The 25,580-nt window shown below is 42.1% G+C and overlaps 2 protein-coding genes across 2 annotated transcripts; both read left to right on the forward strand.

Annotated features, from left to right (window-relative positions):
- The first annotated feature begins 9,304 nt into the window (after positions 1-9,304).
- LOC112558771 (toll-like receptor 6) lies at positions 9,305-12,397 on the forward strand. The gene is made up of 3 exons (XM_025229426.1): positions 9,305-9,924; positions 10,156-11,133; positions 11,497-12,397. The coding sequence occupies exons 1-3, from the start codon at positions 9,305-9,307 to the stop codon at positions 11,858-11,860; spliced, it is 1,962 nt and encodes a 653-aa protein (XP_025085211.1). The 3' UTR covers positions 11,861-12,397.
- A 3,350-nt stretch (positions 12,398-15,747) lies between these two features.
- On the forward strand, positions 15,748-25,219 carry LOC112558772 (toll-like receptor Tollo). The gene is made up of 3 exons (XM_025229427.1): positions 15,748-15,856; positions 17,326-19,042; positions 24,395-25,219. Exons 1-3 carry the CDS (start codon positions 15,748-15,750, stop codon positions 24,756-24,758), a joined length of 2,190 nt encoding a protein of 729 aa, XP_025085212.1. The 3' UTR covers positions 24,759-25,219.
- The last annotated feature ends 361 nt before the right edge of the window (positions 25,220-25,580 follow it).

A 25,580-nucleotide genomic window follows, 5' to 3' on the forward strand; every position in this document is an offset into this window, starting at 1 on the left:
GCCGTAGTTATGAAGCGAGATCGAGTTAAGTCGTTGCCTTGGAGATAAGGCTGTAGAAGTGTTGAGAACCTACCCTTCTTTGTTAGACAAGTCGTACAGTAGTCCTCTTCAAGCGTTCTGGGTAGTAGAGTCGATGTGAACCTCTCACTGATCACTCACTAATTATCACCACTGCAGTGAGAACACCCAGTTTTCAACAGGTATATATATATACTTTGTCGTGTGTGTGTGTTTACACCCTTTCTGCAAGTGATGATTTCACCCTAGTGTGAAATCATCACTTGCTATTTTCAGCAAACCAGATATATATATATAACTTCTTTTCAATGGCCGTTTTCTCTGTGACAGTGCGGTCCTCAAGCACAGGTGAGCGCCGTGTCCCCGCCCCCTCTTACCACAGCAAAATAAATGATGCAAAGCAAATCAATCTTAGAAATTTTCTCTTCAAACTTTTCACACGACCTCTAACAACCTATAGAGCCAATGCACTTTTAAGTGCGATAACTTTTTGTACCGTCCAAAAGCGTATACAATCTGTACGTGCGCACGCGTGTGTGGGGTGGTGGTGGTGGTGGGATGGGGATCGGGGGGAGGAATAATTTTTTTTTTTTGAAAACGGTAAAAGGGATGTAACTACAAATGTACTACGGTCCATCAGTATTTTAATTTCTTCCCTTGAAAAGTGTAAATGCAGCATATATAAATTTACTCTCTTGACTTCTCATATTTTAAGCATACTCATACTTTTCATTATCAGTATATTTCTTTCTGTCGTCAGTCCAGTGATCTTGTTTCGTGCGCGCTGTTCTATTCTGCCTATAGAATCTTTTTACATGGTTTGCTTCTTGGCCGTAAAACCAATTCTCTTCGCCCACTCATTATACTGCAGTTATACTGATTTATACTGTCAGCTATAACTTTCACGAGGTCTGTATGCCACTCTATTCGCCATTCTACTGACAGGTTTCATAAAATATTTTGAAAAGTTCACGACGTCGTCAGATGATATCCTGGTCGTCCGGTCTGATCAACAAAGTTTTGTCGAGTGTGTTTAGGATTTTCCTTATTGCCTATGAAAGCGGAATGTGTTTACAATTGTCTTTATCGCCTCTCAATTGGGACCATACCCATTCACTAATTTTGTTTTGTGTTTCGCCACTAAGCTATAAAGATAGCATTAAGTATGCAATAGTGCGAGGTGGGACTGATCATAAATCGGTTTACCTTCCAAAAAATATTTGCCTTTGGCTGATGTACATCAGATATTGAAAATCACCGGTCGCGACTAGCAAGTCGACCATTCAGACCACAGTGAAGTGGACTTGCGTTAACAGGGAACTGCGAAGTAAAACATTTAAGACAAGCACCAGCCATCTCTTCCTGATTGTAAAGCAGGTTAAGGTTTAGGCTCCCTTTGATACTTATGGTTAGCCAGGTATTTACCCTTTTGAGCTTATATAGGTGGAATGTCACACATTAATGTTTAAAGGGTTCCAGTCCAACGCATCAGAAAACACCAGAGCTAACATTTTCCTTGGATACTTTAAATTTTCCAACCAGTGAGATTTTTTTTAAGGATTTTTTTAAATGTACTTAATTTCGTGAGTAATATCTTTTTCGTGTCATCAGCGGAACGTAATGACTTTTGAATCTGTACGTCTGGTTGAAAAATAGCAGAAAATGTCGCGTTAAAGGGAAATAAGTGTCTCCAAACAAGACTGGAATTTTGATTGCAGTTGCCTCCCATTGACAAGAACTCGAGACGCTTTACTCTTGCTAGTGTCCGTGTGTCAAATACAAAATGCCACGCACACAGAGGCGTTTACATTTGCGTTTGCTGACCTGTTCAGGAGAAATTTCTCTACTTTTCTGGTACTGTCATTGTATTGTGGTTTTTCGTTTCATTAAAAAAAAAAAAAAAAAAAAAAAAAAAAGACGGAATGGTTTTTGATGCATTTGATATTTTGAAATTACCTGCACATTTTTCCTAGAAGGATTTTTCTGTACGATCACCGCACTTAACCCTCTCTGAACAAATATTTTGAGTCATCCGACAATGATAGTTCACTTTAAAATTCAAACAGGCGATGGTAAAGGGTACCGTTGGGGTAACGGCTAGACTGAATTACAAGGGAAGAACCCAACAACCACTGCGGCTAATGTCTCACACCCCCGACCATCGTTTTCACACAAATGGCATCTTCTCGCCTTTGCCCTCGGGCTCCTCCCATGAAGCTTTCGATCTCCTCATCAAAAGAGTGCAATAAATTTCCTCGTTCACTGATGCATTACTATATCAGACCCAACGCTCATATTTCAAGCAGCCGCGTTCACCTTCGACATCAAGAGCCTTTAGGGAAAACAGTCTCCGCGGTCTGTCTGGCTTCTTCTGATGACTCACATAATCAGGTGGAATGTCGTACAGATGCAGCAGTCGTAGAAAAACGTGGGAAACTCAAATCCCAGGAAAGTTTGGAGCGTGACGTCAGGGAGGGACATAGATACCACTCGCTGTGCTCGCGCTTGACACGATGAACCCCACAGGCAGTCGCCACCCCGGTACCTCATCCCCCGTTTCCTCCCTCATGTCCCTAGTTACCTCCCTGCACCACTTGAGATTAAGCCGTAAAACAGCTCGTGTATAAACTTCAAAGAGATGAGGCGGCTAAAAAGGATTACATGTGTAAATTAGAAACGCATGCTTACTGCGCATGCGTGCGCACTTTCCGACCCCGGCACAGCCGCACAGACTGCGCATTGTCTTCTTTCTTTTCATCGCGGAGGGAGAAAAACGGTATTTCAGCCGTTTGCACTGATTACCTTGGAGGAGCTGGGGGACACCCTCCGACATAGGCTTCGTTTGTCTATCACGCACAGATTCCATTAGCGATAATTATTTCCACCAAGCATTTTTTTTACGATCGTCGGGAAAGACAGTGCTACTATTTATGTTCGTGATTTAAACGCTGTGCCATGGGAATGATGCTGTCTTCTCATTGTAGCGGTGTCCGCATTGTTTACTGTTTGTTGACAATGACAGGGAAAACAAATCCAGTTGATTTCTTCTGCTTCAAACAAGCCCGACAGTTTAAGTTCCCTTTGTCGGCAGTAAGAGGATGAATAGCGAGAGAAAATTAATGTTTTCAACGCAGCCGTTGTTCCATTTTATAAGCCGGACCTAATTTAGTGATAGCTCTGATGATGAGGGGGGAGGACGATTTCAGGTTGCCTCCCTCGTCCTTGTCCATGCCTCATCTTTTTTTTTTTTTTTTTTTTTTAATAGGAGCGCGTTTAAATCAAATATTTCGTTGATGGTGTTACTACTGTTTTAAAATATATTCTCTACTACGTTTGGTGAGTTTATTGTCTTCATAAAACGAAAGTTTTGAAATAAAAAAGGTCTAGCCAAAGACTTCAACAAATTTGGAGTTTGTATACTTGACTGTAGACTTTTACAATATAATTCTTTCTCTTTCTCTAATGGCTATTTTCCTGAGCTGGGTTGCATAAAAAAACCAACAACAACAAAACAAACTATGAAGTATGAACACGTAAATAATCAACAACCTGGGACATAAATAAATATCGGCCAATCAAACAAAGAAACGGATAATTTAAAAATATAATATAACATAAAAACCACCATCCTCTACCCCCCTACCCCACAAAAAAAAAAGAAACAAAGGGAAAAAAACCCGACAAAGTATGCAAGGATTCGATCACAGATCCACCGGATGACGTGTGGGCGGCGCTGGGTGGAGCGGCTCGCCCTGTTGTGCCGAGAGGATGAAGCCATGGCGACAAGGTCAGCCTGTGGCTTGCCTCTCACACGCTTCAGTGTCCGTCCGGTCACATTTAATCTGTGACCTTTGACTTGTCGGGGCTGACCTGAGTGGCGAGCTTGTCATCAGGTCAGACTCAGGGCCTCCAAGGAGATCTTTACGAAATCAGGGTGGGGGTTGGAAGGTCTCTCTTCATTCCCTCCTACCTCTCTCCCCTCCTCCTTAGTTTGAGAAGCAGATCAGACTTTGTGTGACGTGTCTTCATTTCCATAATGCCTGGAGTTTCCTTGGCACCACTTTCAGATGGAGGGTGAGGGTATGAGGAGGGTGGTGTGACGAAAGAGAGAAGGGGGGAGGTCAAAGGAGTGGATGTTTTTCTGTTGTGGTTGCTGTTGTTCGTGCTTGTTGCACAGGATCGTGTAATGCGACCATGGGGTAGACAGGCGCGGAGGGAATGGGTGGGTGAAAGGTACATGGGTTGGGAAGCAGGAATGGAGGGAGGAGGAGTGGCAGGGAGGTCACGTGCCTTCACCCACCTGGAAAGTCTTACGCGGTGCAGCACGTGTGAAGATCGGAGTAACGAGGCTAGACGAGAGGCACTTGGGCGCACTGAGTGCGTGAAGTACGCACGTTGGTAACATGAGCAGGCGCGGAGTGTTTTTATTTGTAGACGACGGTAAAAAACAATTTTACCTGCACGCCACTGGACAGAACCCCGGGTATGTCAATACGAAAACAAAACAACAACGAAGATAAAATGCCCGTTTGTTTTAATAGCTAGTGTCTGACGTCACCTTTGTCTTTCGTTCTTTTTATCAAATATTTTATTCTTCTGAAAAAAAAAAACCTGGCCACCCGTCTCCCCCTCTCTTTTTCATTCTCTCATTATCTCCTTTCTCAGCAAATCTTAGAAAACCCAATCAGCCGCGAGGCAGTCACACAAAAAAAGAGAGTGATCGGATGTTCCAACGCATGCGCAGTCACCTGGACTATGCTGGAGTTGAAGATAGCATTGAGGGAAGGCTGGAATAGAAAAAAACCAAGCGGATCCTGCAGACTTCGTGATATGCTGCGCTGTCTCAAGCCCCGAACACCCCGAGAGAGAGAGAAAGAAAGAGAGAGAGAGAATCGAAGCGGAAAGAGCAAGGAGTGACGGCTCATATTAATGTAAACAAGTAATCGAACACAAGGCTGATTGCAAAGCCGGTCAAGAGTGAAGATAATTCAGCCAAGAGGGGCAGCAAACCCTCGGCGGACCTGGAACAAACCCCCCTCCGACCTCCGGACCCTAATAAGTCTGAGCATCGAGCCCCCGGGTCCTCGCCCGCGTCGTCTTTCACGCCATCGCCTTGCATTTTCCGCCCTCGGCACGGGTATAAACGAAACGTCACGATGTTGATCGGCGAGCCAACGGCCGCGACAGCCAACCGTGGGGCCACTCGGTCCTGCTCTTCTCGCCCGGAGTTTTCTTTGAGGTCTAGTTAACTTTGAGCACATTTTTTTTCTTTCATGCTTTTGTAAATAATTTTTATAAAAATTCTCTGTCTTGTCCATACTCTTTGCTGATAGTTTTGTTTGAAATATTTTTGCATCTAACCCGGGAACAGAATGACTAACGAGTAATAGCTTTCTTTTGCCAGTAAGCGAGTCCTACCTACATCCTGGTAAATCTACGTCCTGTACCCTGCCGTCATGACTAAAAGTATTCTCGGATGGCTTAAAATATCATTAGTAGTTCAGAATATATTATTATCTGTCCTCTCTTCCCTACTTCAGATGTTAATTTAGTTGTTTGTTGTTGTGGTCATCCTTTTACTGTCGCTAGAGTTTTTGTTGGTCTTGGCGTTGTATTTAAATATTTGTTTTTAATTTGTTTTGTTTGCGAATGAAATACAAATCAGGAGGTGAAGCGAGGATCCCCTTATGAAATTTATTATGTCAGTTAGCTTCCCACAACGACTCCCATACGTCATGCCCTAATTTGGACATCAAATTAGGGGTCGTTGGTGGCGACGTAATCTTGGTAAAAAATCTTTGGCCTTTTGGCCGTTATCGCGAAGAGCGCTCTTCTCCTAATCACCGGTCCACATCCAGCGCCGTTGCGGGTTGTCAGTGAAGATGTCATCGACATCCTCAGAGACTGGAGGAAGGTCCCGACCCCTTTCTGCGGCCCTCATGGGAACCGTGCAGCGTTATCGCTCATTGAACAGTCTGCGCGACAGACCTTTCAGGGGACGCGGACCGCTTCATGAAGTGCACCCGGGAAAGTTAGGTTTTATTTACTGATGGGGCTCCGCGTGCGGACAGGGTGTGTAGAACCGGCAGGAGGCCAGAATGAACCCTGTTCACGCTTGCTCTACCGTTTGCGGTCTCAAAGGCTTTCTGTTTATGCCTTCTCTGGGTCCAACCTTCCAGCCAATAAGCGCGCGCGCGTACACACCCACCCGCATATACACACGGACGCTCGCGCAATTTTTTCTTGCCTCGAGGAAAATAAATCGCCTCACTAACATTAGCTGATAATAATGCACACTCACGTTCTGAGGACAGGCAGACTCAATTTTTTTTTTGAGGCAGTTTCAAACGTGTAGATAAAAATCGAACAGCCAGTAATGGCACCAAAGGACAAGGGCAGGACTGGAGACGGGCAGGGCAGGGCACAAACACGCAGACCAGAAAGGAAGCGCCGTCCGCTGTCCTTTGGTCTCCGAATTTCTCATTAAGAAGAAGGAAGGGGTCTGTCAGTTTCCCCGTAATCTAAAATACTTTGATCCTCTTTAGGGGCAATGCCAGTTGATAAAGCAAACTTAAAGGGGAAAGGTCACAGAGACAGCGATGGGGGACAACTCCTCGCGCGCATGTAACGTTGGTCCAAATCTTGTAAACGCTCCATTTAATACTCCTTTATTAAAGAGAGCATCATCGGCGGTTTCCATTTTTACAGGAAGAAGCCCCCCATCGTAATCCAATGCTTGCAGAGAAATTTCTGTAATGCTGGAGGGTTTGCTGGGAAATATTGATAACATATTATCTACGCATAAAAACACACACAAATTTTTTTTGAAAAAAGTTTTTTTTAATATTTTATATTTCTCCATTATATTGTATTTTTGTATAATTTCTTTTGATTAAATGTCACTGTATCATCCAGTCATATTTCCATGAATCCCGCGAGAAATGACGAGACACACTCACTACACAGAGTAGACCTGTGAGTTGATGTCATGGCTGCTCTTGGTTCTTTGAAGACTTATTTTTTTTACAGACAGGCGGGCGCCAGCCAGAGTGGCTTCCCTCACACACACGCAAACATAGCAGTATACATGTTGGGTAATCTTTTTGTCTTGAAAAATATCTGGACATTAAAAATATCACTTAACATGTTTCTCTGTTTCGCCTGTCTCTAAAGTACTGATGTTAGTTTTTCCCTGTCTCATATTTAAAAAATCTTAAGTGTTGATAACAGTTTTCTTCATATCTGTATGCAAAAGGGTTCTAGAATCTGTCAAGTTTTTCCTTATTTCGGTGTATATGAAACATCAAAACGACGAAACTAGAGCTATTAGAATAACTATATAGCAAAAAATATAAAGAACGATTAAGCTCTTTCTAAATTTCTAATTTTTTTCCCTTAAACTTTGTAAAATAATCCTTACAGGACTCGCTGGATGATTTTTCCCCCTGATGATTAGGTTAAGCTTATTGCCCCAAATGTGGACTAAACACACTAATTGTTAACCGAGAGGCACGCCTACAAACATCACCTTGCATAGATAGACGACATCAACACAGACATCACGATTTTTCCCCTCTTTCTTCTACATGTTGATATTTTTAGAAAAAATATATATGTATATCAACCGAAGAGGAATATTCGGAAGTATTCATGGACATAGTTTCCTGCACTCATCTTTACTTGGTCATTATTTTAAAAAAAATTCTGCCTCCCACTGGTCCTTAAAAAAGCAAGTCGCAGTTAGTCACGTGAAACCAAAAACTAAATAGTAACAGACTTCGTTATTTGAAAATTAACACAACGATGTTCCTTTGAAGTTCACCAAGGTCCTGGTAAAGTTGGTGACAAGTGAGGGACGTCTGTTTGTTATTAATTATTGCGCAAGGTGTCGAATCTCAGACCAGGGTGTCGCGAGGGCAACGCGACTCCTCTCGCGCCACCGAGAACTCGGAGCTGGAATCGTCTACCAACACTCCGTCGCACCTAACGACAGGTCTGGAACCAAGACTCAAAACATTGCCTGAAGGCAGGGGGGTCGTCCCTCCGTGCCCAGAGGGAAAACACAGCGTCGGCGACAGGGGCACACAACTTTGCATAATGGGGAACCTTGCGGGAAGAGTTGTCTGCTCTCCGCCCCCGCGACGTCAGCGGAACCTGTGATGATAGAAGCTTGTTAATGCACTCCAGGGGGGGTTCGGGTCTCTCCATACCAATTTTCTCCTTGCAGAGCAAAAGGAAGGCGTGAGTTTCTAATGAGTTGCTGTTTCCTTAATTTGTGTTCAACTGAAGGAAGAAGATTCCCTGTTAGCCAAGGCGGAGTCTGCTGGAAAGAAGCAGTTCGCAGAGTTAAGTAGGCCTCAATTAAGCAATTACCACTGGCTTCAGAGCATTGTTAGAAATTTCCATCTTAAAAGACTTCTTGCTCGTGCTGTTTTGTCACTTGTTTGTCTTCACGTTGTTACATTTTACTTCGCATATGGCTGATAACTGCTTCTATTTGAGTCTTGGAGGCTTGTCTCCCCCAAATCAGTAATAAGCGATCTTGTATACAGGCTCAGCATGGTGTTTTGCTGATAGAAAAAAATGGAATAGCATCTGTTGACAAGAGGAACATTTCAGCTCCTAGGTTTTTCATCGGTTGAGTATTTGTAGGCGCTTTGCTTAACTATTCTGTTGTTTCTTGTAAGGATCAAGGTCTGGGTCCTTTATTTCTGTTTTCCTGTTGAACATTTTATTTTGCATGTGTCATGTAGTATGGTTTCTAACAATCATTTGGACAAGTAGTCATTGTTTAATGTTTATTTTCTCCCTCCCCTTTAAAGCGAATTTTCAAAATTTTGATTGACTGTGTCTAAGTTACACATTGTGATTTTGACCTGTGGCAGGTACTTTGTCTTTCTTTTAAATTTTATTAAGCATATCTTTACAAATTTGACCTAAAGATATGGCAGCAGTGGTTTCAAGAGCAACAGAATATTTGTCTGCCATGATTAATCTGTTGAAAATTATCAGGAAAAAAAAAGAAGCAGCTTCCTTACGGAAGTACTTGAAATTGAACAGATAACTATATCTTGTCCTAATTAAAGACACTGCGAATATTAATTTTTTTCAAAAAGCCAGTATAAATAGAAAGAATTTGATGCTATCTCTTAAAAGAAAAATAATGCATCAAGTATACAGGTGGGTTAGTTTTACGATGCTTGTGTTCTGTCTTACAATCGTTTTGGTTGTCAGTCCTTGTTTCGCTGATAATGTTTCAAAGCGAGGGAAAGACTGCTATCAGGGGATGTGCTGGTGTTCACAGTACACCGCGGATTGTTCACATAATGGCGGACTGTTAAAGTTTGTGCCAAAGCTGCCTTCCACCATCTCAAGGTTAGGCTTTTCCTTCAACAACCTGACTCACCTTCATTCAGACTTCTTCAGCAATGTCACCCAGCTCTCCTCCATAAATCTCACTGGCAACGGACTTTCCTCCATCGACCAGCATGCCTTTCGTGGTTTACGAAATCTGACTAATATAACTCTCGACAACAACAATCTAGATTTCGACTCTGTACGACCAGTTCTGAATGTATCTTCGTTAGTTCGACTGCAGATGTGCAATAACTACAATGCTACCTACATTCCTGAAAACATATTCTTGGAGTTTTCATTACCACACTTGAGTGACTTGGTTATTGCTGCAAGCGATTTGCGAGTTTTAAATATGAGTGTTTTCAAACCGCTCAAGAAGCTGGTTTCTCTGGACGTGGGGGACAATGACATACACAGTATTGTGCCAGACAGTTTGCAGTCGCTCAATAATCTCTTCCTCAACGATAATAACATTGGAAAAGACTTCATACAGACGTGTTCCAACATAAAAAAGTCGCTTTTTCCAATGCTACGCTATCTCCGTCTACGGTATAACAATATTTATAGTTTAGACCGGCATGTTTGCCTGCCAAACTTAGAACGTTTAGACCTTTCATATAACCATTTGCGCTTTTTAAGGACGGGTGATTTCTCGAATCTTCAAAAGCTTGCAGTGCTTAGTTTGTCAGGTTTACGATTTAAATATATCCACCATCTTGCTTTCGCAAGCAACTCCCTGGAATTTCTGTACATGTCAAATAGCGGCATTGATTTTTCTAGCGATTCAATCAGTGTGCAAATGTTTGATCAGTGCCCAAAACTTTCCTTTCTTCAGCTAGATGACAATAATTTTTCCAATGTCACCGACGCAAAACTTCAACAACTTTTTCATCGTATCCCCATGCTTACTACGGTCTACCTGGGTAATTCAAGAATCAAAACTATCACATCTGATACATTTAAAGGTATTCCCCATGTTCAGGAATTGAGTTTGTATTCAAACGCAATCGAGGATCTTCCAGACGGCGTCTTCGACCATCTTGTCAACTTGACGATCCTTCGTGTTGACAACAATCGTCTGTCAGAGATAAGGGAGACCACCTTCAGTGGCAGCACTCGCCAACGTCTTCGCCAACTGGACTTGAGCAACAATCCCTATGCGTGCACTTGCAGCTTGCGGTGGTTCCGATCCTGGCTGATGGACGAAAGTGAAAAGTTTTTAAAGTTTCCGACAGGTTATGTGTGCTCTCCTTTCTTATCCAGCAGCAGTAAACAAGTGAGAACAACAGCTGTCATGGCGAATGTCTCTGAGGGTGGCAAGTACAGCAGCGAATGGTCTGATTTTCCCGAGCGAAAATCGCAACCAATTTCACGACATTTCCAGCAGGTATATCACCATCAGTACCACCAGCCCCCAGTCTTAACTCTCACAGAAACATCAGTTTCTGATTCACGAGGCCACTCCACCGTTTACCTGTGTGATTTCCTTTTGAGCGATCAAGCGTGTCTGTTGAGTCAGTCCACCAGTCTGTTGACGGCAGTTCTGGCGGCAGTGCTGGTGGTGTTCATGCTGACCTTCCTGGTGCTGTACAAGTACCGCTGGCACATTCGCCTGGCGCTGTACGAGGCTTTTCGAGGAAACCCGCAACGACGACGACGACAACCTGAGCGCGAGTACGAGTATGATGTGTTCGTGTCGTACGCCAACGAGGACGTGGACTGGGTGAGACAGGAACTCATACCGACACTGGAAGGGAGGTAAGTGGACTGGATTAGACAGGAACACATAAAACATGTGAGTATGTTATTAGCGTTTTGATTTTTGGATTTCAATGAGTCATTTGTATGCAAATGATTTGTTATAGAATCTGAGAAGATGACCTCCAGTCTATTCACTTAATGGAAGGCCATAAAGATTATCATGAATAAAAATACGTCAAAATTCATTGTATTAGACAGCCAAAAGTCGGATTATCAGGGATTTCCGCAAATGTTGCCCAGGTGTCAGTGTAGGTTGCATTGCTGGAAGAAATCTACATCTACATCAATTCCACACACACACACACACTGTCGTAGTATCACATTCTACTGTGGCTTCTTTTCTCGTCTTTTAATGATCAGACACGGGCTGAGGCTGTGTGTCCACCAGCGAGACTTCCCTGTGGGCGGCAACATCATCGACAACATCAGCACCTGTGTGCACGCGTCCAAGCGTGTCCTCTTTGTGTTGTCGCCGCACTTCGCCAGGAGCCGCTGGTGTCAGTTTGAACTGGTGTTCTGTCAAAACTACGTCATGGAACGCGATGACGTCCTGGTGCTGACGCTGCTGGCGCCCATTAGCAGTCGTGACATGACTGACGCCATCTCCGCCATGTTTAAGACGACGACTTACCTGGCGTGGGGCGAGGAAGACGACGCGAGAAAGGCTTTCTGGGGTCGTCTGGTACTGGCTTTCCACGACATTGTGCCTCGACAGGTGGCGTGAGTAGTAACAACGAGAGACAAACAACTGATGCTCATGCCACTCTTGTGTCTGTTGGCATCAGCTGTATTTGAGACATTTCTTTATGCTCTGCCTTGTATCCATAATGGAATTTTACTCATGCAGCTGTATTATCTTGCTGCATTTTTAACGCGTCCTGTATTTTAAAGTTTGGCTTATTAATGTTGCATCAGGGTTAAAACCCTTCAGTCTATTGTACTGTCTGAGCCTTTTTTTTTTGCTATAGCTGGACATAGTGGCTATAACAGCTGGGTTAAGTATTAATGTTAATGCTAATGTATTTACCAATGCTTTCCCTGTAACTAGAGTGAAATTATTGAAATGTGTGTCTGTGTGCCGAGAAGATGAAGAGAAAGTGTTTGGTTGTATATAGGTATAGTGTGTGGAATTAGAGCTTAGACTCTGTTTTTCAATTCTTTACTTCCATGAGATAATGTAGGTTGCAATTTCTGCTTAACATATACTTGGTGGGGGGAGGGACTTTTCCTTACAACACCGGGGGTAGACCTGGAACTATTAGCCATCTGTTCCTTAGCAGAGGGCATGAAGGAATGGAGCTTCGAATTTCTACCTTCCTTCGTTACAAATCACTTCCTTCCTTTTATGTTTACAGAGAACTTGTCATCTGTGGTACAGAACAAACAAACAAAGACAAACAAACAAACAAACAAACAAACAAACAAACAAACAAGACAGACAGATACAGTAGGAAATGTTTCATTGCTGAGAGCTATTTATTTTTGCAGTTCGATCAATGATATATTTTAATTACTCTGATATCTATGATTACTCAGAAGGCCATTAATGACCTTTCATAAGGAATAAATGTCATAAACTGTGATGTTATGCTATTACTTACATCTACACTTCTTTAAATATACAGAAATGAAATATTACTTTTATAAGTGTTTCCCTTTTCTTTTTTATTTTGTAGTTTTTTTAAATCGTCTTGAGGTTCTTCAGGGAAAGAGTTCAATGTAAAAAAGTTGACTGAGTTATTAATCTCATTCTTCTCATAAGTCCAACAGATGGCATTGGTAGCTCACCTGATCAGCAAAGAGGCTTCTTGTATCATACACACATAAAACACAGTGTGTCCTTCTTCTTCTAATTATTATTGTTGTTGTTATTATTATTATTATTATTATTATTATTATTATTATTATTATTATTATTATTATTATTATTATTATTATTATTATTATTATTATTATTAATGTTTGCAGACTTTGTCAAATACTTCTGTCGTCAATATTAAATAAAAAGCCTTAAACTTGTGTGTGTGTGTGTTTTCGCTCGCACGTTCGTGAATGCGAGTGTTAGTAATGTACGTATCAAATGTCTGTTCTACCAAGGAAATAATATTTTCCTCATTATCGTAAAAATATTGATGTGAAAGCAAACCATCTTGTCTCCAGTTACACAATGAACATAAAAAGATTATATTTGCCGTATTGTCTTACCAGCAAACAATGGGAAGCTGTGTTGTTGTTGTTACGTTTTTTGAAGCCAGAGTCCACAGCCGAAGTTCAAGGAGCACAGCTGAGTGCTTGAGACTGACTTCAGCTCGGATTTTCTGTTTGTTTAATCAGCGCCCCTCAGAGAGAGGTGTCCGTGAAGCGGCAGAAAAATATTTTATATATCCTGAAAATAAAAATAACCACAAGTTGAAGAAGCGTTTTCCAGATTTACAATGATAACAAAGCGTGAAAACAATCTTTAAAAAGAACTTGAAATCGTCTAAAAAAAATAAAAGAAAATAATTCTTCTGGTATTCAATTGCATTAGATACCTAATGGCAGCCTGCAGTTGGTGCCAGTGAAACTGTCAAAGCACGAATGGCTCTTCCAGTACACTCACACCTGACCATTGACCCTTCTTTCGAGAAAAAACACAACGAGTGTTTGAGCTTTCCCAGATCATGTAATTTTTTTTATAGGTTTGATGTTATGACTTCATAAGATACTACAGCATGAATAATTCGAAAATCATTAAGCAGAAAAGCACTCCAAAATTATAGACATCTAATGCACTCAAATATAAATCAGCTTTGGAATACCCAGGGCAAACTATCAGAATAGAAAGGTTAGTTGCACGCCCACTCGTACTCTTGTACAGTCACATAATCTTGAAATATCTGACTGTCCTTTGTCATAAACTGCAGTCATCGATGTCTATACTCACAGTTTTGAACTATAATCTTACATAATTGTCGTCCTTCAACAGGCCGTCGAAACTTAAATTGCGAATAACACAAAGAACGCATATACATATGCAGACTCAGAATCCAAGATTCATCACTAGAGAAGGATTTTCTCCATCGATTGACCAAACGGGTGTAGATGCTGTGAATGTCTGACCGACGTGGTGGTGTCGGCAGGTGGGCTCACAGCGAGGTCACAGTCCAGTGCCAGCCATAGTGATGTCCAAGGGTTGATGACACGTAACCTGCCCGTTGGCTTACACGTGTATAGTCCAGTTGTTGTGTGGTGTTATCCTCGTGGTGAGGATCTCCGTTCTGTTGCGTTGGAGGATGAACGGCGACCGGGTGGCGAGGTCCTGGGAGGCAGTTTCTCCAGACATAGAATGGCTCCCGTCAACATGAAAATCTCATCTTGGCGAGGTCAAACAACAGGGGTCAGCATCACTCCGCACTACAGGTTTACAGCGCGTCGATCGCTACTACCACTCTTCTATTCATCAATCCCAGCAAGGTGAGTGACATCTACCTTTCACCATCTTTCCCTCGATTGTCTGTTCCACGTCTTCAGACGTCTTCAGTAGCATGCCCCACCTTTCCTCCTTAAAGCTGACGAGTTCTTTTCTCACTTTGCTACTTACAGTTTGGCTTCTGTTATTCACACTTATTCATACTTCCACACTGTCCGAAGCGATCGCCCAAGAATAAACTTTGTGGTAAAATCCTCCCTGAATTTCTCATACACTATACTGCATCCCAGTGTTAATGATCGTAGTCACTCTCCTTTTCTGACTACACATTAAACAACGATAAGTCTTTTTCCTTTACGACATGTCCTTTCTTAAAATCCACAGTTGTAGGCTTCTTGTGTTCTCCGTCTTAACAGAGTCGTACATTGATTAGTTTGACAGGTCTTCTCTTCTTGAAAACTCTCACAATTTTCTGTTCTTATAAGGGGTAGATGCTTTCTTGGCCGACATCTAGGTGGCGACAACGAATAATTATTCTGGAACAACACACAAGTTCCCCAAAACGGACAATCCACATACTCTGCCCGATTCTTGTCCCTTCTCCCAGCCGTCTGCTCTCTTCCAAAATATTTTCCACTCTCACTACAATCTAAAATTACGTCATAAAATGACGTCGGGTTCTGACGCGAAACCACGACGCAGCAAAAACACTCATAGACTGGTAAGGGCAATAATCTCTAAGAACAGACAGGGGCAACAACCCCCTGTTCCTAACATTCCTGAAGGTTTCAAAATCTGCGGGCATCAGTGGTGTAGGATTCCTCCTTGCAAATGACTTTGTTGTCTCTCAAGACAGCTTGGTTTCTTCTTTTGGATGCCTTCTGCATACCGTTGCACAATCCTGGTGGCTGTTGTCGTATTTGGCGCAAAAAGTAGATCGACTCCACTTTTCCATGTTGCTCAAGTTTGTGGAACCATCAGTTGCTAGGGGTTGGAGGTCTTGAGGCTGAGGACCCAGCACCGTGTCTGTCTGGCATGACACTAGAACAACACTATAATGAGATGTGTGTGACAACAGGGCATGGTCTGAAGGGTTGCGTGTGAGCTACTTTACCCATCGTATCCCACACTGTTCCCTATGCGTTGTTTTACCTTTGCTGGAATGGCTGGTAGCAGAGGTCTAAAAGGTCGTGAACACGATGGCATCTTGGTCCTCTTGGAACACCTTATGCCTGACCGTTGACTTCATCAAGGAAGACCTCAGTGATGTTGTGTCACTCTTCCTCCTCACAGCATTTAGTCTGTCAGGTGAGATAGAGCCAGGGTGTGGCATGTGGAGTCAGCAGTTAGAGTTCGCTTTCGGCTGTAGGACAGTGTCCCCGGCCATTCTATATAGAACTTTTATTCTAAGATTAGAAATAAAAGATCGTGGTTTGAAAAAAAGTGAATCTTTCATGGTAAAGGTCGTCGGGGAACAATATATTAGAGACCACATTGGTCTTATGGAGAGCTGTTTGAAAACTTTGACTGTGTTATATTCTTAACTCTTCTATACACGTTCTCTTCCAGTTTTACATTTTTGCGAAGTATGTTGTTTGTTAGGTTTAGATGACAGGAGAATCCATGATGGCCATATGGTCTAAAACAATTCTACCTAACACAACACAACATGGATATCTCGATACATACAAACTGATAAGAAGACATATTAAAGTCCATAATGCACAAAAAGACAAAAACTAGCTTTCAGAGTTTTAGCGAGATTGAGATCCATGTGAAGTAGGGAAGCTATCATCTTCTTGTTCGCGGAACATCTGATAGAAACCCTTGCCAAATAGAGAAAGATTTAAATATAGTCGCTGACAAGATTTGGCTCTTTATACAGTTGTTTCGTTAGCAGGGATATCACGGTGGTCTTCACTTTAATAGAGTAATATTTTATGGGATTAACACAAAGAATCAGTAACAACAAATATTTCTATAAGGTATATAACAGAGAAAAAGAGTTAATGACCACAAACAAAATAAAATTATTAAAGTGAATGATTCTAGCAGTGATGGCTCGAACGTCTCTTTATCTCGCTGTGTGTGTTTGTGCGCGCGCGCGTGCGAGTGTGATTATCGTACAATGAAAACCGTACAGAAAAAAAAATTTGTGGCAAAAATATTGACATGAAAGCGAAACATCACACACCCCTGTTAAACAATCATTAAGGAAAGATTGTATTTGTTCTATTGTCTTATGAGGAAACGACGGGTGGCTGTTATGTTTTAAAAACCAGAATGAACAACTGAGTTCCATAAACGCAGCTAAATAACTAACTTGAATTCGTTCCATCTGTACGTATGTTAAGCGTTACTCAAAACTGTGCCTATTGGACGAAAACAAATGTTTTATACCTCTTGAAAATAATTAGAATCACAGACCGACGGAGCATTTTGTCATACCTACACGACAGCAAAGCAAACAGTCAACGTACAGTTTGATGGAGACAGCTTGATGTCGTCTCAAAGGGAGAAAACTATGCCTCGAGCATGCAGGTTTGCTAAACATCTGATACTTGTGTTCTGTCTTACAAACCTTTTGGTTGTCAGTCCTTGTGTCGCCGACGATGTTTCAAAGCGAGGGGAAGACTGCTATCAGAGGATGTGCTGGTGTTCACACGACATCGCGGATTGTTCAGATAATTACGGACGTTTGCAGTTTGTGCCAAAGCTGCCTTCCACCATCTCAAAGTTAGACTTTTCCTTCAACAACCTGACCCAACTTCATTCAGACTTCTTCAGCAATGTCACCCAGCTTCCCTCCATAAATCTGACTGGCAACGGACTTTCTTCCATCGACCAGCATGCCTTTCGTGGTTTGCACAATCTGACTCATATAACTCTCGACAAGAACAATCTAGATTTCAACTCCGTGCGACCAGTTCTGAATGTATCTTCGTTAATTCATTTGCGACTGTGCAAGAACTACAAAGTTACCTACATTCCTGACAACATATTCTTGGAGTTTTCATTACCACGCTTGCGGGAGTTGATTATTTCTGGAAGCAGTTTGCGAGTTTTAAATATGAGTGTTTTCAAACCGCTTAAGAAGCTCGTTACTCTGGACGTGGGTAACAGTGATATACAGAGAATTGTGGGAGACATTTTACCTTTGCTAAATTATCTCTTCCTCAACAATAATAACATTCAAGATGACTTCATGCAGACGTGTTCCAATACAAACGAGTCGCTTTATCCAATGCTACGCTATCTCAGTCTAAAGAATAACAATATTTATAGCGTAGACCGGAATGTTTGCCTGCCTAACTTAGAACATTTAGACCTTGGACATAACACATTGCACCTCTTAAAGACGGGTGGTTTCTTGAGCCTTCGAAAGCTTCGATTGCTTAGTTTGTCAGATTTACGACTTAAAGAAATCCAACCTCTTGCTTTCGCAAGCGACTCCCTGGAAACTGTGTACATGTCAAGCAGCGACATTGATTTTTCTAGCGATTCAATCAGTGCGCAAATGTTTCATCATTGCCCCAAACTTTCCTTTATTATACTTAATAACAATAATTTTTCCAATGTCACCGACGCAAAATTTCAAGAACTTTTTCATCGTATGCCCATGCTTACAACGGTCTACCTGGGTTATTTAAAGATCAAAACGATCACATCTGCTACATTTAAAGGTCTGTCCCATGTTAAGGAGTTGAATTTGTATTCAAACGCCATCGAAGATCTTCCAGACGGCGTCTTCGACCTTCTCGTCAACTTGACGATCCTTCGTCTTGACCACAATCGTCTGTCAGAGATAAGGGAGACTACCTTCAGTGTCAGCACTCGCCAACGCCTTCACCTACTGGATCTGAGCAACAATCCCTACCTGTGCACGTGCAATGTTCAGTGGTTCAGATCCTGGCTGATGGACGAAAGACAAAAGTTTGTCAAGTTTCCCACAGGTTATGTGTGCGCACCTTTCTCATCCAGCAGTAAACAAGTTGGAAAAACAACTATCATGGCGGATGTCCGTGAGGCCGGCAAGTACAATAACAAATTGTCTGATTTTCCTCAGCGTAAACCGCAGCCGATCTCACGACATTTCCAAAATGTATTTCACCAGCAGCACCAGCAGCCCGTAGACTCAGCTCACAATGAAACATCAGTTTCTAAATCACGAGGCCACGTCTTTCTACCACCTGTCCACTCTACCGTTTACCTATCTGATTTCTTTCTGAGCGATCAAGCGTGTCTGTTGAGCCAGTCCACCAGTCTGTTGACGGCAGTTCTGGCGGCAGTGCTGGTGGTGTTCATGCTGACCTTCCTGGTGCTGTACAAGTACCGCTGGCACATTCGCCTGGCGCTGTACGAGGCTTTTCGAGGAAACCCGCAACGACGACAACAACAACCTGAACGCGAGTACGAGTATGATGTGTTTGTGTCGTACGCCAACGAGGACGTGGACTGGGTGAGACAGGAACTCATACCGACACTGGAAGGGAGGTAAGTAAAATGGGTTAGCACTGAAACGTATGTATTTTTTTGCTGTTTGTGTTTTTTGTCGGGGACATCTTGTACGTGATGTTTACATAAATCTATGAGAATGACCTCCAATCAACTTCATGTCTCCACTGTGTGGGTCATTGATTTACTGTGTGTAATCACACACACACACACAGAGGGACCTTCATCATGCTGATCACAATGAGAGATCAATCAAAAGTTCAGAATTATGATACATATATATTATATTTTACAATGTAAAGCTTATCTGTTAAGGTTTGAGTGTTGTAGTCGTGACTAGTATAACCGATCAACAAACGTCTGTGTAACTTCTCGTTTCTCTCCTCTATAACCGTCAGACATGGACTGAGGCTGTGCATCCACCAGCGAGACTTCCCTGTCGGCGGCAACATCATCGACAACATCAGCACCTGTGTGCACGCGTCCAAGCGTGTCCTCTTTGTGTTGTCGCCGCACTTCGCCAGGAGCCGCTGGTGTCAGTTTGAACTGGTGTTCTGTCAAAACTACGTTCATGGAAACGCGATGACGTCCTGGTGCTGACGCTGCTGGTCCATTAGCGGTCGTGACATGACTGACGCCATCTCCGCCATGTTTAAGACGACGAATTACCTTGGCGTGGGGCGAGGAAAGACGACGCGAGAAAGGCTTTCTGGGGTCGTCTGGTGCTGGCTTTCCACGACATTGTGCCTCGACAGGTGGCGTGAGTAGTAACAACGAGATGAAAGACTTCAGCAGACACTGTTGTCGTATTCTTTTGACAACATCTGTGTATTATACATATTAAATGTTCTGCTTGCTGTCTTTGTAAAACTCTATACCAGCAGCAGCACCACCTTGCTTTATTTTTAATACGATATAAATGACTCGTGTAACTTACTGTCTGAACTTTGATCTCTCACGTCTTGGCGGGATATAGGGATTGTGATAATAGAGTAAGATTTTAAAACCATGATTATTTTTATTTTTATTTTTTCATTTATTTACCAAGGCTTTCAATTGCGAGGTTTGACTGTACATGTGTTAAAATGATTGAACTGCTGGAGCACTACATACACCCTAAGATTTGACGAACCCATTGGAGTGCGTTAGTCATTTTTGTTGGAATATTTTGAAAGTTAACGTTGGTGGCTCATATGTGTGTAGGTGGACGTGGTGAATGTGAATTGTGCGACTGGTGTGTTTGTAGTTCGGTAATTCATATTTCAATTTGAGTAAAATCTGCGGTTCTCCCAAATCTACAAAACTTTCTTCCTACAGCCACATTGGTTAGAATTTTACATTACAAAATTTTTGATCGCAGAACCATGTTGTCTTGCGCTTGCTTGTATCCTTATATATGTTATTCTTATGTTACTGATTCTTGTTTCTCCTCCTGCTGCACACAATGTTTTGAATATTCTAGATAGCTTTGTTTCAAGTGTTTCCTCTATACAGGCTGTGAATAGCTTGGCAGTAAGAAGACTGGATAATAAAACAAGGTTTCAAATAAAATATCCTCTGTTGAATGAATGTTGAGACAACAGTTTCTGTTAGGACGGACAATAATCTACAGACAAGTCCTCTATCGCAAGGAACACCTCAATTTCGCGGAAGTATTTCTAATAACATGAATTCGAATTACTTCCTATTTTGTTCAGATAATCGTTCATTTTAAGAAACTGACGGTCCACACCTACAAATCAAAATAAAACAAATTCAAACATACTACTCTTTTGTCTGTAGGTAAAGATTATCATAAGAAACACAAATATACAACACAAATAAATTGTCGCTGAGCAAGAACTAATCCCATCAATACACAGACATATTCCAACTTATAGAGCGTTAAACAGAGAGTTACTGTTGAGAAGAAGAAACCAAGAATAAAGATATGTCAACAGATGTTTCAGGGGGTACTTGACAGTGTTGACAGTGAATATTCCGTAAAAAAAACAACTACCAGGAAATGATGGAAGCAGCTTCCTTTGCGGAAATACTTGAAATTAAACAGATAATTGTATCTTCTCGGTTTGGGGTCAGGAAACATATCCTAACTAAAGCAGCTACTGGTATTATCTTTATAAATCAATGTTAGTGATTTTAGTCCATTCCTTCCATGTTACTCATGTTAAAAAGAAGCTTCAACAGATAGTTTCCTGGATCTCTTTCCTGTTGAGAAACAGATTTTGAAAAAACAACATTGTAGACGATCACTCAACATTATTTCTCCATTAACTTGATGCTCACTGTTGACACACTGCGTTGTGTTTACTTGTAGTATGTACATGGACTATACAGGATGCAGTAAACTCTGTTGTCTGGAAAAACTCACGAGTTTCTGTTGATGAAGAGACAACCTTCGCAGGCATGTACCTCAAACTCTTTTCAGTTTTATAGACTTTAAACGACTTTACAATTTTGTATTAGTACTTCGTGAGCAATTGCTTAAATGTTTTTTGTTTTTCCATTATTAAAAGACCAGAGTACGAATGAAGGTGACATTCCAGGCTGTCTTCAAAATCTACTCTGACAACAGTAAAGGGACATACACTGGACTGGTTGTGTGACCGAATACAAAACAACTCAATTTTCACTACATTTCAGTTCCCTAGGGACAAAGTTCAACAAAAGAAGGCTGACGAACCACAAAACATTTCGCATCGTGTATAAATAACACAACCTGTCGAAAGCCTTTAGTCTACTTCATTTTAAACACCTGGCAATCAACTGTCTGGTACTTGGAATATCAAATTTCCATAATATTTCTATTAGAACAAAAACTTTCAAATAGAGCTGACTGGATGTGCATAAGAGATTCTCATATACTAAAGAATACACAAATCCCACTAAACTACTGAGAATAATCCGCGAATGACTGACCTTGTGTTCATAACCTCAGAAAAATCTGTATCATTTGTGTGTACACTGTGTCACACTGACAAAATATATTTCAAATTGTTCAAGAAGGATCCTTGCCAGTGATTACAAAAGTGCTTTTCAATTAAAAAAAGCGAGAAGGAAAGTTTTATTCGAAACAATTTCTTGTTGACTACTCACGCATGAAAATGAAGTTTTTATTCCCCAAATATATCAGTTTTAAAATACTTTTTCTATTTTTTACCGAACATCTTGTAGTTAGAAATTGTTTCGCCGAAAATGTACCAAAGCCTGGAAAAGACTGTTATGAAGGGATGTGCTGGTGTTCACAGGACATCGCGGATTGTTCACATAATGACGGACGTTTGCAGTTTGTTCCAAAGCTGCCTTCCACCATCTCAAGGTTGGACTTTTCCTTCAACAACCTGACCCACCTTCATTCAGACTTCTTCAATAACGTGACCCAGCTTGCCTCCATAAATCTGACTGGCAACGGACTTTCCTCCATCGACCAGCATGCCTTTCGTGGTTTGCAGAATCTGACTAATATAACTCTTGACAACAACAAACTAGATTTCAACTCTGTGCGACCAGTTCTGAATGTGTCTTCGTTAGTTGAACTGCGGATGTCCAGGAACTACAATGTTAAATACATTCCTGACAACATATTCTTGGAGTTTTCATTACCCCACTTGAGTGACTTGGCTATTGCTGGAATCAATTTGCGAGTTTTAAATATGAGTGTTTTTAAACCTCTCAAGAAGCTTGTTTTTCTAGACGTGGGTATCAATGTTATACAAAGTATTGTGGCAGACAGTTTGCCGTCGCTCACTTATCTCTTCCTCAACAATAATAACATTGGAGAAGACTTCATACAAACGTGTTCCAATACAAAAAAGTCGCTTTTTCTAATGCTACTCTATCTCACTCTAAAAGATAACAATATTTATAGCTTAGACCAGCATGTTTGCCTGCCTAACTTAGAACGTTTAGACCTTGGACATAACAAAGTGCACTTCTTAAGGACGGGTGATTTCTCGAATCTTCAAAAGCTTCGACTCCTTAATTTGTCAGGCTTACGACTTAAATATATCTACCCTCTTGCTTTCGCAAGCTACTCCCTGGAAACTTTGTACATGTCAAGTAGTGGGATTGATTTTTCTAGCGAATCAATCAGTGCGCAAATGTTTGATCAGTGCCCAAAACTTTCTTTTCTTCAGCTAGATTACAATAATTTTTCCAATGTCACCGACGCAAAACTTCAAAAACTTTTTCATCGTATCCCCATGCTTACTACGGTCTACCTGGGTTATTCAAAGATCAAAACTATCACATCTGATACATTTAAAGATATTCCCCATGTTAAGGAATTGAGTTTGTATTCAAATGCAATTGAAGATCTTCCAGACGGCGTCTTCGACCATCTCGTCAACTTGACGATCCTTCGTGTTAACGACAATCGTCTGTCAGAGATAAGGGAGACAACCTTCAGTGTCAGCACTCGCCAACGTCTTCGCCAACTGGACCTGAGCGGCAATCCCTACGCGTGCACGTGCAGCTTGAGTTGGTTCAGATCCTGGACGATGGACGAAAGAAAAAAGTTTGTAAACTTTCCGACAGGTTATGTGTGCGCGCCTTTCTCGTCCAGCAGCAGTAAACAAGTGACAACAACAGCTGTCATGGCGAATGTCTCTGAGGGCGGCAAGTACAGCAGCGAATTGTCTGATTTTCCTAAGCGAAAATCGCAACCGATCTCACGACCTTTCCAGAAGGTATTTCACCATCAGCACCACCAGCCCCCAGTCTCAACACACACAGAATCATCAATTTCTGAATCACAAAGCCAGATCTTTCTACCACCTGTCCACTCCACCGTTTACCTGTGTGATTTCTTTCTGAGCGATCAAGCGTGTCTGTTGAGCCAGTCCACCAGTCTGTTGACGGCAGTTCTGGTGGTGTTCATGCTGACCTTCCTGGTGCTGTACAAGTACCGCTGGCACATTCGCCTGGCGCTGTACGAGGCTTTTCGAGGAAACCCGCAACGACGACGACAACAACCTGAGCGCGAGTACGAGTATGATGTGTTCGTGTCGTACGCCAACGAGGACGTGGACTGGGTGAGACAGGAACTGATACCGACACTGGAAGGGAGGTAAGTGGAATGGGTTAACACTGAAACGGATGTATTTTTTTGTCGTTTGCATTTTTCCAAAGACTTCTTGTAAGTGATTTTTTCATCAAATCTGAGACCCTGACCTCTAATCAAGTTTATGTCTTCACTGTGTGGGTTATTTATCTCACACACACACACACACACACACAGAGGGACCTTTATTATGCTGTCCACAATGAGAGATCAATCGAAAGTTTGTAACGTTACAATGTAATGCGTATCTGAGTGTTGTAGTCTTGACTAGTATAACTGACCAACAAACGTCTGTGTAACTTATCGCTTCTCTTGTCTTTAACCGTCAGACACGGGCTGAGGCTGTGCGTCCACCAGCGAGACTTCCCTGTCGGCGGCAACATCATCGACAACATCAGCACCTGTGTGCACGCGTCCAAGCGTGTCCTCTTTGTGTTGTCGCCGCACTTCGCCAGGAGCCGCTGGTGTCAGTTTGAACTGGTGTTCTGTCAAAACTACGTCATGGAACGCGATGACGTCCTGGTGCTGACGCTGCTGGCGCCCATTAGCGGTCGTGACATGACTGACGCCATCTCCGCCATGTTTAAGACGACGACTTACCTGGCGTGGGGCGAGGAAGACGACGCGAGAAACGCTTTCTGGGGTCGTCTGGTGCTGGCTTTCCACGACATTGTGCCTCGACAGGTGGCGTGAGTAGTAACAACGAGATGAAAGACTTCAGCAGACACTGTTGTGTTCTTTTGACAACATCCGTGTATTATACATATTAGGCGTTCTGCTTGCTGTCTTTGTAAAACTTTCTAGCAACAGCTGTACCACCTTGTTTCATGGCTCGTGTCGCGTACTGTCTGAACTTTGACCCCTTACGTCTCGGTGGGACATAGCGATTGTAATAACAGAGTAACATATTAAAACCTTGATTACTTTTATTTTTACTTCTTGATTTATTTACCAAGGCTTTCTATAGCGAGGTTGCTTTGTACATGTGCTAAAATGATTGAACTCTGTTTTAAACTGAATATGGAAAAATCTTACTTGACGTATTGTTATAGGTAAACCATTGGTTGCTGTTTTTTATGCTGTAAAGATGCAAAACAATTTTAAGTAACTGGACTGCTGGAGCACTTGTACATACATCCTAAGTTTTGATGAACCCATTGAAGTGTGTTATTAATTTTTGTTTAAATGTTTTGAAAGGTAGGATTGGTTGCTCACATGTGTGTAGGTGGACGTGGTGAGTGTGAATTGGTGGACTGGTGCGTTGGTAGTTCGGGAATGGGTCGTTTTCACTCACGTGATACACACGTTAGCAACGAGGCACTGTCCGCCATCTTGTATCCCTAACGCTTCTCGTTTCTTCAGAGACTCTATATCGGCTTGTGGCCATGTGTCGCGACACGTCTAGCGTCTCTCGTTCTCACTCTCTCGAGCACACCAGTGGAGTCAGACAATTGCGCGTTCTTTCTCTGAAAAAAACAAAATGACTTTTGCTCTACGAGTCTGCCTACGTTTATT

The sequence above is a fragment of the Pomacea canaliculata genome, linkage group LG3, assembly GCF_003073045.1.
Source record: "Pomacea canaliculata isolate SZHN2017 linkage group LG3, ASM307304v1, whole genome shotgun sequence".
In the NCBI taxonomy this organism is placed as follows: domain Eukaryota; kingdom Metazoa; phylum Mollusca; class Gastropoda; order Architaenioglossa; family Ampullariidae; genus Pomacea; species Pomacea canaliculata.

Excerpts from the sequence above, each read along its gene's own strand:
- LOC112558772 (XM_025229427.1), top strand. The coding sequence starts at position 15,748 with ATGGCATCTTGGTCCTCTTGGAACACCTTATGCCTGACCGTTGACTTC. Across the intron at positions 15,857-17,325 it reads CACAGCATTTAGTCTGTCAG|ACTTCTTCAGCAATGTCACC; the intron begins GTGAGATAGAGC and ends AACTTCATTCAG. Across the intron at positions 19,043-24,394 it reads ATACCGACACTGGAAGGGAG|ACACGGGCTGAGGCTGTGCG; the intron begins GTAAGTAAAATG and ends TTTAACCGTCAG.
- LOC112558771 (XM_025229426.1), top strand. The coding sequence starts at position 9,305 with ATGTGCTGGTGTTCACAGTACACCGCGGATTGTTCACATAATGGCGGA. Across the intron at positions 9,925-10,155 it reads CTACGCTATCTCCGTCTACG|CGATTCAATCAGTGTGCAAA; the intron begins GTATAACAATAT and ends TGATTTTTCTAG. Across the intron at positions 11,134-11,496 it reads ATACCGACACTGGAAGGGAG|ACACGGGCTGAGGCTGTGTG; the intron begins GTAAGTGGACTG and ends TTTAATGATCAG.